This window comes from Pleurodeles waltl, chromosome 8 (genome assembly GCF_031143425.1).
Source record: "Pleurodeles waltl isolate 20211129_DDA chromosome 8, aPleWal1.hap1.20221129, whole genome shotgun sequence".
Classification (NCBI taxonomy): domain Eukaryota; kingdom Metazoa; phylum Chordata; class Amphibia; order Caudata; family Salamandridae; genus Pleurodeles; species Pleurodeles waltl.
The window spans coordinates 1,527,673,566-1,527,687,707 of record NC_090447.1 but is presented as its reverse complement, the minus strand read 5'-3'; the positions used below and the strand labels follow the sequence as shown (position 1 = coordinate 1,527,687,707).

General features: G+C 45.0%; 1 protein-coding gene across 5 annotated transcripts in view; it reads left to right on the top strand.

Annotated features, from left to right (window-relative positions):
• Positions 1-14,142, top strand: part of LOC138248920 (gastrula zinc finger protein XlCGF57.1-like) — a 197,875-nt gene that overhangs the window by 119,065 nt on the left and 64,668 nt on the right. For all 5 annotated transcript variants that reach the window (XM_069202927.1, XM_069202928.1, XM_069202931.1 and 2 more), the window contains one exon: positions 3,472-3,567. In XM_069202927.1, the coding sequence (XP_069059028.1) occupies positions 3,472-3,567 (96 nt within the window). The remainder of the gene's footprint in view (positions 1-3,471; positions 3,568-14,142) is intronic.

Below are 14,142 nucleotides of genomic sequence, written 5' to 3'. Positions count from 1 at the left end.
CATTGGCGTCCCCCACTGCCTACTCATCTGAGGTAGACTACAGAATTTCCTCCCTCACTGACAGGAAATCACATCAGACATGTGGGTATTAGCAGTGGGTCACAATGCGTACTGCCTAGAACTTCACACACACCTTCCTATCATCCTACCCTGCTGCCACAGCGTCAGCAGAAAACACCTCAACTTTCTAGAGGAGGAAGTACAAGCACTCCTTCAAAAAGGGACCACAGAACCAGTGCCTGCAACCAGCGGGAAGTGGGTTTACTCTCTCTCTACTTCTTTATCCCCAAGAAAGAACATACCCGCTGGCCCATTGTGGACCTCAGGCCACTCAGTCGGTACATCCTCTCCAAATACTTCCATATGGTAACACTGCAGGATGTTGTCCATCTTTTTCAACAAGGCAAATGCACAGCTGCGTTACAGCTCAAGGATGCCTGTGGTCAAGTCCTTATTTATTGTGCCCACCATCACTACCTATCATGTTAAGTGCCCATCACTATCACTAAAGTGCTTCCATTTGGCGTCACCATTGCCCCAGTGGTTTTCACCATGTGCCTAGCAGCGGTGACCACCCACTTAAGGAGAGGGGTCACTCACTTCTTCCCTACCTTGAAGATTGGCTGATCAAGACTGCATCCAAGCACCATAGCCTGATGCATACCCTGGTTAACATCTCGCTCCTCCACTGCCTCAGCTTCACTATAAATGCCACCAGGTCTCACCTGCAACCTGTCCAAATTCAGCTGGCTGGGCTGGCATAGGCTTTGCCTGTGACTGAGTTCAGTACCGCCACTAAGAGGGCTGGCATTCCATCAGCTCTTACCTCTTTTTCAGCTGAATTCCCATCTCAGTCAAGACATTTAGGTACCTCCTAGGCTTGATCACCTCATGCATCACCATAGTGCCCCATGCCTGGTTGAGTCTGCTCCCACTGCAGCAGTGCTTTTCAGCTCAAAGATCACAGGCAGAGGGTCAGATGGATGATCTAGTGCTGGTAAAGGACACTACCATGGTGGAACAACAACAGCAACCTGTTTACGGGCAGACCTTTTGTAGATCCTATTCTGCAAATTACCATTGCTACAAATGCCTCTGAAACTGGTTGAAGGGGCACATCTAAACAATACCTTTTTGCAGGGAATGTGGGTCATTCTTCAACAGGGGCTCCGCTTCAGCTATGTCGATCTCCATGCCATACATCTCAACCTCAAAGCTTAACTTCCTCTAATTCGGGGCAAAGTAGTTCTCATCAGGACAGGCTAAGTGCCACCTACAGAAACAGGACTGCTCACTCTCTACCGCCCTCTTTTTGGCTCAGAACAACTGGCATTGGGCACTCCACCACCACATCCACCTGATGGCGAGTACATTCTGGGGTGAACAACGACCTTACAGGCCTGCTCAGCAGGGCGCATCAACAAGTCCATGAGTGGGAACTCCGCCCACAAGTCCTCCACCAGTCCATGCGGCACTAGGGCACTCCACAAATAGACCTATTTGACACGTTCGAAAACAGAAAATGCTTAAACTTTACTTCCAGGAAACAACATCCACAGTCTGTTTAAAACGCATTATGGATAAACTGGTCATGGATCTTTGCTTACCCTTTTCCACCTCTCCCGTTCTTTCCATTTGTGGTATGGAAGATGCAGTGGTCATATCAAACTATCATCCACTACAGGAATCCTTCATCGAGGTTCATAAAGATAGGGGGTAACTCGGGGTTCATTTTGAGAATCACCCTAAGGTAGTCTCCACTTTTCATTGTAACCAGATCATAGAGCTCCTAATCTTTTTCCCACAACCAGACTCAATAGCAGAGAGAACTGTCCACACCTTAGATGTCAAACGCGCTCTCATATACTACAAAGCGGACCAACTGTTTGTAGCCTTGCTAAACCTCCCAAAGGCTGACCCATATCTAAAGATGGTAATACCAGATGGATAGTCAAGTGCATCCAAACTTTCTGCCACAAAGCTAAAAGAGCCCTCCCTGTTGTATCCGGGGTGCACTCTACACTCAAGAAGGTCTCAACCAAGGTCTTTCTGGGAAATATTCCACTAGCTGACATATGTAAAGCTGCTGCTTGGATAACCTCACACACATTCACTGAGCATTATAGTGAGGATATCCTAGCCAAACAGCAGGCAGTGACTGGCCAGACAGCCTTAAGGATCTTATGTGAGACATCTGAATCGTCCAGTCTGTGCAGTGCATGTGTATCGACAGCAACACATACCATGAACATAAAATGTTACTTATCCTGTAAACATCGCTTGGTTGTGTGGAGTGCTTTAGATTCCCACCCGCTTCCCTAGCGGCATGTGGCTCTGATCTCTTCCTTTATTAACTAGCTTCCTTTAGCAACACACATGTGCACCATACTACGTTTACACACCGCTCATCACTACTGCCACTTGCTGTATGATAAAGAACCTAATATTGAGTGGGTGACCATGCCAGATCTAAAAGGTCTCTCACAGTCTAGTTGGGTATAGGGTGCGAAATAGGGGCAGAAACGGCGCTCAAGGATGGTATATAATGTGTTGTGTGGAAATGGTGCACTCACAGGGGAACACCCCAACCCCCAAAGATGGTTTACAAAGTAAGCACATACAAGAACAAATACAATTTTGAGGCACTCATTACTAGTCACCCATATACATATCACATATAGTCGTCAAAATGCTATCCCATAAGTAACACCACTGTAAGTCCATAAAACATCATATAAACAGTCTTTTAATGATATCCAGTCCATCTAAATTAATTAATAAATACTCCTGGTTCCAATAAGCAATGAACCCCCTCTGTGGAATGTATACAGATGAACAGCTTTAAGCGTTTCCCAGTACTTCGTTGATATGGTTCCTAGATACACAGCCAACACGTGTTTCGTCTTCGGGGATTGACCCAAACGACTTCTTCAGGGCTTTAATTCAGTGGCGAGCGGCGTGATACGCTATGTCAAAAATGTCAGAATCCAAAGAGAGTTCTGCTCGTTGAGAATTATCCTTTCTCAACAGATCGCGAGTACGCTGTCATCAAGAGAAATGGGAGAGCCCAATTCAGATCTAAAAGGTCCCTAGAAAATGTCTGGCGTAGAAGTGAAAGTGGATTATACTTGACATTGCCTCAAATTTCCCCCACTACCCAACCCCTTTGCAAAATTGTATGCATAGGAAATCAAACAGTTTCACTTGCTCTGTAGTGGGGCACCAAACTTTTCTAACAGTTTAGATAATTCTCTAATACTCAGGATCCTTACTGTCATATTCATAATGACAATAATACTGTTTATTATTAAATTGCATTTTATAACATAACAATAAGCACTGGGCTCCCAATTTAGTTCAGGCAACACAACGCAAATCTAATGAAGACTCCTGGTCCCCTCCCAAAGTGTGGAATCCTCATCACGTACTGTCGCGAGTACTATCTCATATATTCTGCCTTTTTTTTTTTAGGTGTTCCACTTGCTACACCTGGGACGTCACAGACTGTTACTGATGACAACAAAAAACTTCTGCCGGTGGAGATGGACTATGAACAAGAAAAGACAGGTGAAGCATGTATTTTGGTCATTAGCTTAATGTTTGAGTGTGAATGACATTTGCTGGTGTACTGGAGATAGGTTCCTCATTATTTAACACACACAAGAAAAGTGGCGATCTGAATGGTACTATGAAAACAGCACAAACTTCTGATGACTCTGTAATCTTTGTGAATAAATACAAATTTTAAATACCGGATGTGACCTATTCTTTGGATCTAGTAGTCAAGAACCAATGTATGGGCTTGTAGGAGAGCAAGACAAATATATATTGATAACAATATGGTAAATAAAATCATGGTTCCAGGTACACACCATCTCTCTATACACTCACAAACTGTTTTACGTTCTTGACACAGTGGAGGATTTACCTTCCAGACCTGGAAGACACTGATCTTTTGAGCCTCGTCTCAGGCTTACACGTAAAGCTAAAGTGTATTTCCTTTGCCTAGTCTCATGACAGGTGTACAGGGGTAATTAGTTCCTAAGGCAGATGACAGATACATTCTGCTCCTCTCACGTTTAGCCATACCACTTGGGTACCTTGTTGATAAATCATAGCTTAGCTTGAGCTACAGACTCACTGAAGAATATGGTAGGTGTTTTGTTGAGGGACAGAAGATCCGGGACCCACCAGTGGGCAAGTCAATGAAGCTTTGTTTTTGGAAGAATAATCTGTGAGCTATTGTCAGCGGTGGGAAACTGTGACTAGGAAGAGGGGAGTCTCTCTTCTCATTCATGGATTTATCATTCACAGACGTAAACATTGAATAGATCCAACTCTTCCAAATTCCCAGTAGAGCTGATTACTACTTTTCTGCAACCTATAGAAGCTGGGAAGCTTCAGATGTTTTCCCACTGCATCAGATCGTATTTGGGACCATCTATGTCAGAGGATTATCAATTGTTTAATTGTACCTGTTGTTTGTGACAGAAGTTCAACGGGTTCATACTATTGAGCCAAAATGTCTCTCACGCACTATATATGTTTGTAGCATAAGTGGCTATAGATACGCATACTTTGCATACTCCTATCATCTAATGGTGGGCCCGGATGTTTGCAAGTTGTTTTTCTTATAAGAAGTTTGTCCACAATGCACCAGGACACTGCCTCCATCTCTGATTGTTTTCTTCCGCATTGGGCTCGGATGTTCAAGATTGCATCTGCAGGACCTACATGTTCTACAGTGTGTTTTTTTTTCTGTGCCAGCTACTTGACTTTCGATCCTTGCTAAGAGGACAACACCACTGTTCCGCTGAGAGTTTCTACCTGCGCAAGCCCGAGGCAGCTAACCCAACATTGTCAGACTTCCATTTACTGCACTTTCTGGCTCCAGCCCTCAACAAACCTACAGGCGTTTCGACTGTACTTTGGACAATGCACCAGGGGCGAGGGTATGGAAAGTACACCCTTTCATTTCTGCTTTATGTATCACACCAAATTTCCTTGGGTTGAGCAGAATGATCTTTGTAATTTGTGCCTCTCTCCAGCCCACTTCTGCAAGAAGACCCTTCAGTGCTGGAGGGTACGGCTGTGGACTCACCACAAGATGCAGCAGCAAGCATCCTCCAAAACGTCCAGTATCTTTGGGGACAAAGACCTGGTCAGTGTCAAAGAGGAAGAGGCTTTGCCCTCTGGCATTCGAGCAGCCGAAGAAGAAGAGAGCCCGGAAGCCATATTCTCGGACACCTCCAAGGAAAAAGAGGCAATGAAGAACTCACTGTAAAAACAGTCACCACCCGTGCACCGGGACCAAAGACCAGGTCTTCCTCCTGTGCCTTTTCAATGCCACAGGCACCACAAGGTCAGGCTCGACACCCAAAACACCCTTCAGCAGATACAGGGCACTGCTCCTGAGGATATCCAGCTTCAAACCATGAGTCAGTCTGAAAATGGCAGAAACCTTTGGGCTTGGCTTTGCCAACCGGCACTCCCTAGACACGAAAGACAGGGTTGACACTCACCAAAGTCCTATCCAGGTGTGCCCAGCCATGTAATTTTTTGATGCAGCATCGACCTTGAGGCCACGAAAAGGCCCACTTGGAATGGAAATGAAGGACCAGGAGCCCATATTTCCCACAGAACCCTATGGGCCCCTGGAGGGAGAAAACCCATAGGAGGATTATATAATTGACCCTCTCACAGGATCCCACTTCATACCCAATCTCGCCAAAGCCTCACCACCAGATGATACCGCTGTCTACCATGTAGTTATTCAAAGGGCCACCCAGCACTGTCATGTTAAAATGCACACTGCAAGAGGATGTACCTTGTTGAGACACCTCCCCATGCTAAAGAAAATGCTGAGGCCGGCCATAGATCTCTGAAGCAGAGATCTGGCTCAAGACCAGGGTTCAAGTCCTGCTTCGGCAGATCTTGGGCTCAATTCCCTTGGACCAGATAATTCTCGCCTCGGTGCCTAATCTAATTAATGGGTCCCACTCTGCAACTCTGGGCAATAGCTTGCATAATCTCCACAACGGCCCCACCAGCGCTTGGATGCCTGGCTTCACCCTGGGGGTGCCCAGGAGTGGGCACCTCACAGGGAAAAAAAGCCAGGAGGGGTTCCATAGCGGTATGAGTACAGCGCCTTGAGACCCTAACGGGTGAGTAGTGCGCTATACAAGTGCAAAGTTTACAGTTTTTATAGAGAACGTTAAAGAGATGATAAAGGCAAAGCTGGTGTGGTGATTGGTCTGAATAGCCCTTTGTGGAACCTCGCCTTGTCTTCAGTAGAATGGTGTGCTGTGACAAATGGAATGTTCGGGAGACAAGTGAGGGGCGGACGTTTTCAGCTGTAATCAGGTCATCCCTCTAATAAAGGAATTATTGCCTGATTAAGAAGCTTTGGTTGCGACTTCCAACAACAACATTACTTCAGGCACTATGCACATGGCAACACAAAACCTTATTAAGGCCGCACACTCCCCTCCTTTATAATGCTAGTGATAAACGGTGCTCATACACAGGAAAACATATGTTCGATGGCATATGTTGCTGCAGATACACATGTTTGGCACAGTCCGCTGCCTGGTGTTGGGCTCGGAGTATTACAAGTTGTTTTTCTTCGAAGAAGTCTTTTTGGTCACGGGACCGAAGGACTCCTCCCTTTTTGGCTCCATTGCGCATGGGCGTCGACTCCATCTTAGATTGTTTTTTTCCGCTGTCGGGTTCGGACGTATTCCTTTTCGCTCCGTGTTTCGGTTCGGAAAGTTAGTCAGAATCTCGGAAGAAAGCGTCGGTATTGTTCCGTTCGGTATCGGGATAGTTAGGTACATCGACACCGATCATCGGAAGACTTTGGGGCAGTTTCGATCCCCCATCGGGGCCTGGTCGGCCCGACCGCGTGCGACATCGAAGCCGATGGAACGGACCCCGTTTCGTTTCTGCCCAAAATGTCACAGTAAGTATCCTTATACAGATCAGCACTTGGTCTGTAACTTGTGCTTGTCCCCCGAGCACAAGGAGGATACCTGTGAAGCCTGTCGAGCCTTCCGGTCCAGAAAAACACTCCGGGACCGAAGAGCCAGGCGTCACCAAATGGCGTCCACGTCGACAAAACAACGTTTCGACGACGAAGAGGAAACATTCTCGGTTCCGGAATCAGAATCCGGAGACTCCGACGTCGAACAACAGCAACAAACTGTGAGTAAGACGTCGAAAAGTAAATCCATCGACAAACCGAAAGCCCAGGGGACGCCACTGCCAACAGGCCATGGCTCGACCCATAAATCAGGCGACCCGTCGAAGGGGCCGAAAAAGGGCACGCCCATAGCGAAGACACCCGACTCCGGTCGAGGGACCGCCATGGAGCAACCTCGGAGCCGAGAAAGCGGCTCCGAGAGACAAAAACAAGATACCGGCACCGAAAAACATCGGCACCGAGAATCCATGCCGAAAGGAACAAAAATTCTGTCGGTGCCGAAACCGAAAAAAGATTCTCTCTCGGCGCCGAAAAATACCACACCTTCATCCTACTCAGAGGAACAAGGACTAAGTGGCCAAATGCACAAATTTGGACAAGAGCTCCAAAGTGTAGAATCGGACTACACACAAAAGAGACTGTGCATCCAGCAAGATACAGGGAAGATATCAACCCTTCCCCCAATCATGAGGAAAAGAAGGATCGGACTTCCAAAGGATGACACACAACCACAAGCCAAAGTGGTTAAAAAAGTCACGCCTCCGCCCTCTCCTCCACAGGCATCGCCGGCACAAACACCGCCACAAATGCACTCACCAGCGCAAACTACCATAAGTCATGACGATCAGGATCAAGACGCTTGGGACCTGTATGACACCCCAGTGCCAGACAATGATCCCGAGTCATACCCCACAAAGCCGTCACCGCCAGAGGACAGTACCTCATACTCGCAACTGGTGGCTAGGGCTGCAGACTTCCACAATGTCCAACTGCATTCCGATCCTATAGAGGATGATTTCTTATTTAACACCCTCTCGGCTACACATAGCCAATATCAATGTCTCCCAATGCTACCAGGGATGTTACGGCACGCAAAACAAATTTTTGAGGAGCCCGTAAAATCAAGAGCCATCACCCCAAGGGTGGATAAGAAATACAAACCACCACCCACAGACCCAGTGTTTATTACTTCGCAGTTACCACCCGACTCTGTGGTAGTAGGGGCAGCTCGCAAAAGAGCAAATTCACATACATCTGGCGACGCCCCACCTCCGGACAAAGAAAGCCGAAAATTTGACGCGGCAGGGAAAAGAGTGGCATCACAGGCAGCCAACCAGTGGCGCATCGCAAATTCACAAGCGCTGCTGGCCAGATATGACCGCGCACACTGGGACGAGATGCAACTTCTCGTAGACCATCTTCCCCAGGAATACCAAAAAAGGGCGCAGCAAATAGTGGAAGAGGGACAAACGATCTCAAACAATAAAATCCGCTCTTCACTAGACGCAGCCGATACTGCAGCAAGAACAGTCAACACTGCTGTCACCATAAGGAGACACGCTTGGCTACGCACTTCAGGCTTCAAACCTGAAATCCAGCAGGCTGTCCTTAATATGCCCTTCAACGAGAAACAACTGTTTGGCTCGGAAGTGGATACAGCCATTGAAAAACTTAAAAAGGACACAGACACAGCCAAGGCCATGGGCGCACTCTACTCCCCGCAGAGCAGAGGCTCTTTCAGAAAAACTCCATTTAGAGGGGGGTTTCGTGGCCAACCCACAGACACCACCAGCCAACAATCAAGAACCACACCATATCAGGGTTCCTTCCAAAGGGGAGGTTTCAGGGGATATCGGGGGGGTCAATTCCCAAGGAGTAGGGGAAGATTCCAGACTCCAAAAACACCTCCACCTAAACAGTGACTTTCAAGTCACGCAACCCCTTCACTCAACACCAGTGGGGGGAAGACTAAGCCAATTCTACCAATCTTGGCAACAGATTACAACAGACAATTGGGTATTAGCAATAATCCAACATGGCTATTGCATAGAATTCCACAACTTCCCACCAAACATCCCCCCCAAAACACTCAAAATGTCACAACATCATTTAGAACTTTTAGGACTAGAAGTTCAAGCACTACTGCAAAAGGATGCAATAGAATTAGTACCAGTACAACAAAAAAACACAGGAGTTTACTCCCTGTACTTTCTAATTCCAAAAAGAGACGAAACATTGAGACCAATATTAGATCTCAGGACACTAAATACCTACATCATATCGGACCATTTTCACATGGTCACACTACAAGACATCATTCCACTGCTCAAACAGCAAGATTACATGACCACATTAGACCTAAAGGATGCGTACTTTCATATACCAATACACCCTTCTCACAGAAAGTACCTACGGTTCGTATTCAAAGGAATACATTACCAATTCAAGGTGTTGCCATTCGGAATAACAACTGCACCAAGAGTGTTCACAAAATGTCTAGCAGTAGTAGCAGCACACATCAGGAGACAACAGATACATGTGTTCCCTTACCTAGACGACTGGCTAATCAAAACCAACACAGTAAAAAAATGCGCAAACGACACCACTTTTGTCATACAAACCCTTCACAAACTGGGGTTTTCCATCAACTACACAAAATCACACCTAGAACCGTGTCAAACACAACAATATCTAGGAGCAACCATCAACACATCAAAAGGAATTGCCACTCCAAGTCCACAAAGAGTGCAGGCATTCCACAAGCTAATAAGTGCTATGTTTCCAAACCAAAAGATACAAGCAAAATTTGCGCTAAAACTTCTAGGCATGATGTCATCATGCATAGCCATTGTCCCAAACGCAAGACTACACATGCGACCCTTACAACAGTGTCTAGCATCACAATGGTCACAGGCACAGGGTCAACTTCAAAATCTGGTGTTGGTAGACCGCCAAACATACCTCTCGCTTCTATGGTGGAACAGCAAAAATTTAAACAAAGGGCGGACATTTCAGGACCCAGTGCCTCAATACGTTATAACAACAGATGCTTCCATGACAGGGTGGGGAGCACACCTCAATCACCACAGCATTCAAGGACAATGGGATATACACGAAACAAAATTTCATATCAATTACCTAGAACTGTTGGCAGTATTTCTAGCGTTAAAAGCCTTCCAACCCATAATAACACAAAAATACATTCTTGTCAAAACAGACAACATGACAACAATGTATTATCTAAACAAACAAGGAGGAACACACTCAACACAATTGTGCCTCCTAACACAAAAAATTTGGCAGTGGGCGATTCACAACAACATTCGCCTAATAGCACAATTTATTCCAGGAATACAAAACCAACTAGCAGACAACCTTTCGCGAGACCACCAACAAGTCCACGAATGGGAAATTCACCCCCAAGTCCTGAACAAGTACTTTCAAATTTGGGGAACACCCCAGATAGATTTGTTCGCAACAAGAGAAAACTCAAAATGCCAAAACTTCGCATCCAGGTACCCACACCGCGAATCACAAGGCAATGCTCTATGGATGAATTGGTCAGGGATATTTGCGTACGCTTTTCCCCCTCTCCCTCTCCTTCCATATCTAGTAAACAAGTTAAGTCAAAACCAACTCAAACTCATACTGATAGCACCCACATGGGCAAGACAACCTTGGTATACAACTCTACTAGACCTTTCACTAGTACCGCATGTCAAACTACCCAACAGGCCAGATCTGTTAACACAACACAAACAACAGATCAGACATCCAAACCCAGCATCATTGAATCTGGCAATTTGGCTCCTGAAATCCTAGAATTCGGACACTTGGACCTCACACAAGAATGCATGGAGGTCATAAAACAAGCTAGAAAACCTTCCACTAGACACTGCTATGCATCTAAGTGGAAAAGATTTGTTTACTACTGCCATGCCAATCAAATACAACCAGTACATGCCTCTACTAAAGACATAGTAGGATACTTACTACATTTGCAAAAAGCAAATCTCGCTTTTTCATCTATAAAAATACACCTCGCAGCTATATCTGCTTACCTACAAACTACTCATTCATCGTCTCTATTTAGAATACCAGTTATTAAAGCATTCATGGAAGGGCTAAAAAGAATTATACCACCAAGAACACCACCAGTTCCTTCATGGAATCTTAACATCGTCTTAACAAGACTCATGGGTCCCCCTTTCGAACCCATGCATTCCTGTGAAATGCAATATCTAACCTGGAAGGTCGCATTTCTCATTGCAATCACATCCCTCAGAAGAGTAAGTGAAATACAGGCATTTACCATACAAGAACCATTTATTCAAATACACAACAATAAAATAGTTCTAAGAACAAATCCAAAATTTCTGCCAAAAGTAATCTCACCATTCCATTTAAATCAAACAGTAGAATTGCCAGTGTTCTTCCCACAACCAAATTCTGTGGCTGAAAGGGCACTACATACATTAGACATCAAAAGAGCACTAATGTATTACATTGACAGAACAAAGCTAATCAGGAAAACAAAACAACTGTTCATAGCTTTTCAAAAACCACACATAGGAAATCCAATCTCTAAACAAGGCATTGCTAGATGGATAGTCAGATGCATTCAAACATGCTATCTTAAAGCCAAAAGAGAATTGCCTATTACACCAAAGGCACACTCAACCAGAAAGAAAGGTGCTACAATGGCCTTTCTAGGAAACATTCCTATGAGCGAAATATGTAAGGCTGCAACCTGGTCTACGCCTCATACGTTAACTAAACACTACTGTGTAGACGTACTAAATGCACAACAAGCTACAGTGGGCCAAGCTGTACTAAGAACATTATTCCAAACTACTTCAACTCCTACAGGCTAAACCACCGCTTTTAGGGGAGGTAACTGCTTTATAGTCTATGCCAAACATGTGTATCTGCAGCAACATATGCCATCGAACTGAAAATGTCACTTACCCAGTGTACATCTGTTCGTGGCATTAGTCGCTGCAGATTCACATGTACCCTCCCACCTCCCCGGGAAGCCTGTAGCCGTTTAGAAGTTGATCATAAACCTTAAACATCTGAACATTTGTAAATAATTATTAGAAACTCTTATCATACATACATATTCACTCCATTGCATGGGCACTATTTATACCAAACAACTCCATCCTCACCCTCTGCGGGGAAAACAATCTAAGATGGAGTCGACGCCCATGCGCAATGGAGCCAAAAAGGGAGGAGTCCTTCGGTCCCGTGACCAAAAAGACTTCTTCGAAGAAAAACAACTTGTAATACTCCGAGCCCAACACCAGGCAGCGGACTGTGCCAAACATGTGAATCTGCAGCGACTAATGCCACGAACAGATGTACACTGGGTAAGTGACATTTTCATTGTTGCCTAATATGTATACTGAGATAAGAATAACCTAAATCAGTAAATATAAACATATAAGAAACATCCTGTGGATCACTCAAGAACTATAAATGATGTGTTTCAAATATCATGGATTCACACATTTGTATCCGAACAGTTCAGACGTGGAATCGGCGTGTTAGTGATTCAAAACATCTACTTCGAGATTATTGATATGGGGTTTATGAGGATTGTTTGGAGATGAATGGTTTTGTGTAGAACTTTGTGTACCGTCACTTACATCAAGACCAACTTCTGTAAATATACACTTTGGGCACAGGATACGATCGTGAATTTATGGAGAGAATTGTTGCTCAAGAGCCTTGATAAAGTCAATTTTCTGGACGAAACGTGTCGGCTGAAGGATCGGTTGAAGGTTCTATTTTGACGGAATCTTAGGATTATAAGTAGGTGGAAAGCTGCAGGTTCAAATTAGGTCTAATTTCATGACTTTATACAGACTGAAGATCTCAATCAGGCGGAATTCCTTGATTACAAGCAGCATTTTTTCCTGTTTGGAATACATTTTGAGATGGATCCCCCTATCTGCAAGTAGGAGCATGATATTTACCTAATGGACTTACTATGGACTGTGGCTTTTGCCATCTTGGACTTATAGGTTTCATAGGTCTATATATGTATTTTGGATTGGATTGTTTTGTATTATATGATCTCTGTGTTGTTTGTATATGTATAGATGATTATTTGTATATTTTTTGATTAAATATTTAGTTTGTATTTGTGCCACATATGATTCATTGCACAAAAACAAAATCCCTTTTTTTTTTTTTTTTTTTCTTTTCTCAAATTCATGATGTTTTATAATAACCTGTACAAATGTGTGAATCCATGATATTTGAAACACATCATTTATAGTTCTTGAGTGATCCACAGGATGTTTCTTATATGATAACATTACTTCAGGCATTTGGTCACAATCAGGGTTGAGAATTAGTTTTTCTGCTCCTGACGACCCTGTCTGTATCTGTGCCCAGGTTGCCCCGGACTCATTAGTCATGCACACTGAGTGAAAGAGGGGCTCCGCTTAGGCAACAGAGGACTCCCCTCCCTCTGATAAGGAGTCCAAGTGCGTAGGTACAGGAGGCAAGCATGTGGCGCTCTGAGCTGCCACCCACTGGTACATGGTCAGTTGTGTGGGTCTCCTTACCTCTGGGAGGAGATGAAGAAGCTGGTTAAGCACCTCCCACAGGCCCACAAAAACCAACCTATCAACAACATAGCAGCCCTTTCAAGACCACCAGCACGCCAAGACCTTTCATCGGGGGCCTAAAGGAGTAATGTGCAGTGGCAGAGATCGAGGTGGATCCGCTCCAAGTACCTCAGCTGGGAGACAGAGACACCCCATCCAACCCCATTCATACATCTTATTTTGGGGAAAGCTGAGGAAATTCTTACCTCGGTGAAAGGACATCCTCTTCATTGTGCGAGACGAGTTCTACCTTGAATTCCACACCATACCACCAAACATCCCACCACCACATCCTGAGCTGAGACAACTTCCAGCTCCTACAGGAAGAGGTTCCATTGTTCTTAGCAAAAGGTGCCATCAAATGCAGAAAAGGGGTGTACTCTGTCTACTTCCTCATCAACAAAAAGAATGGCTCCCTCCGAAAGATCCGGACAAAGCGCCTGATTTAGATCTTGGCGGAGGGGAATACTCCATCACAAACGTCACAGATATCCCATCCGCCCTATTACGATGTCTTTATAACCTATGGAGTTCGGAATA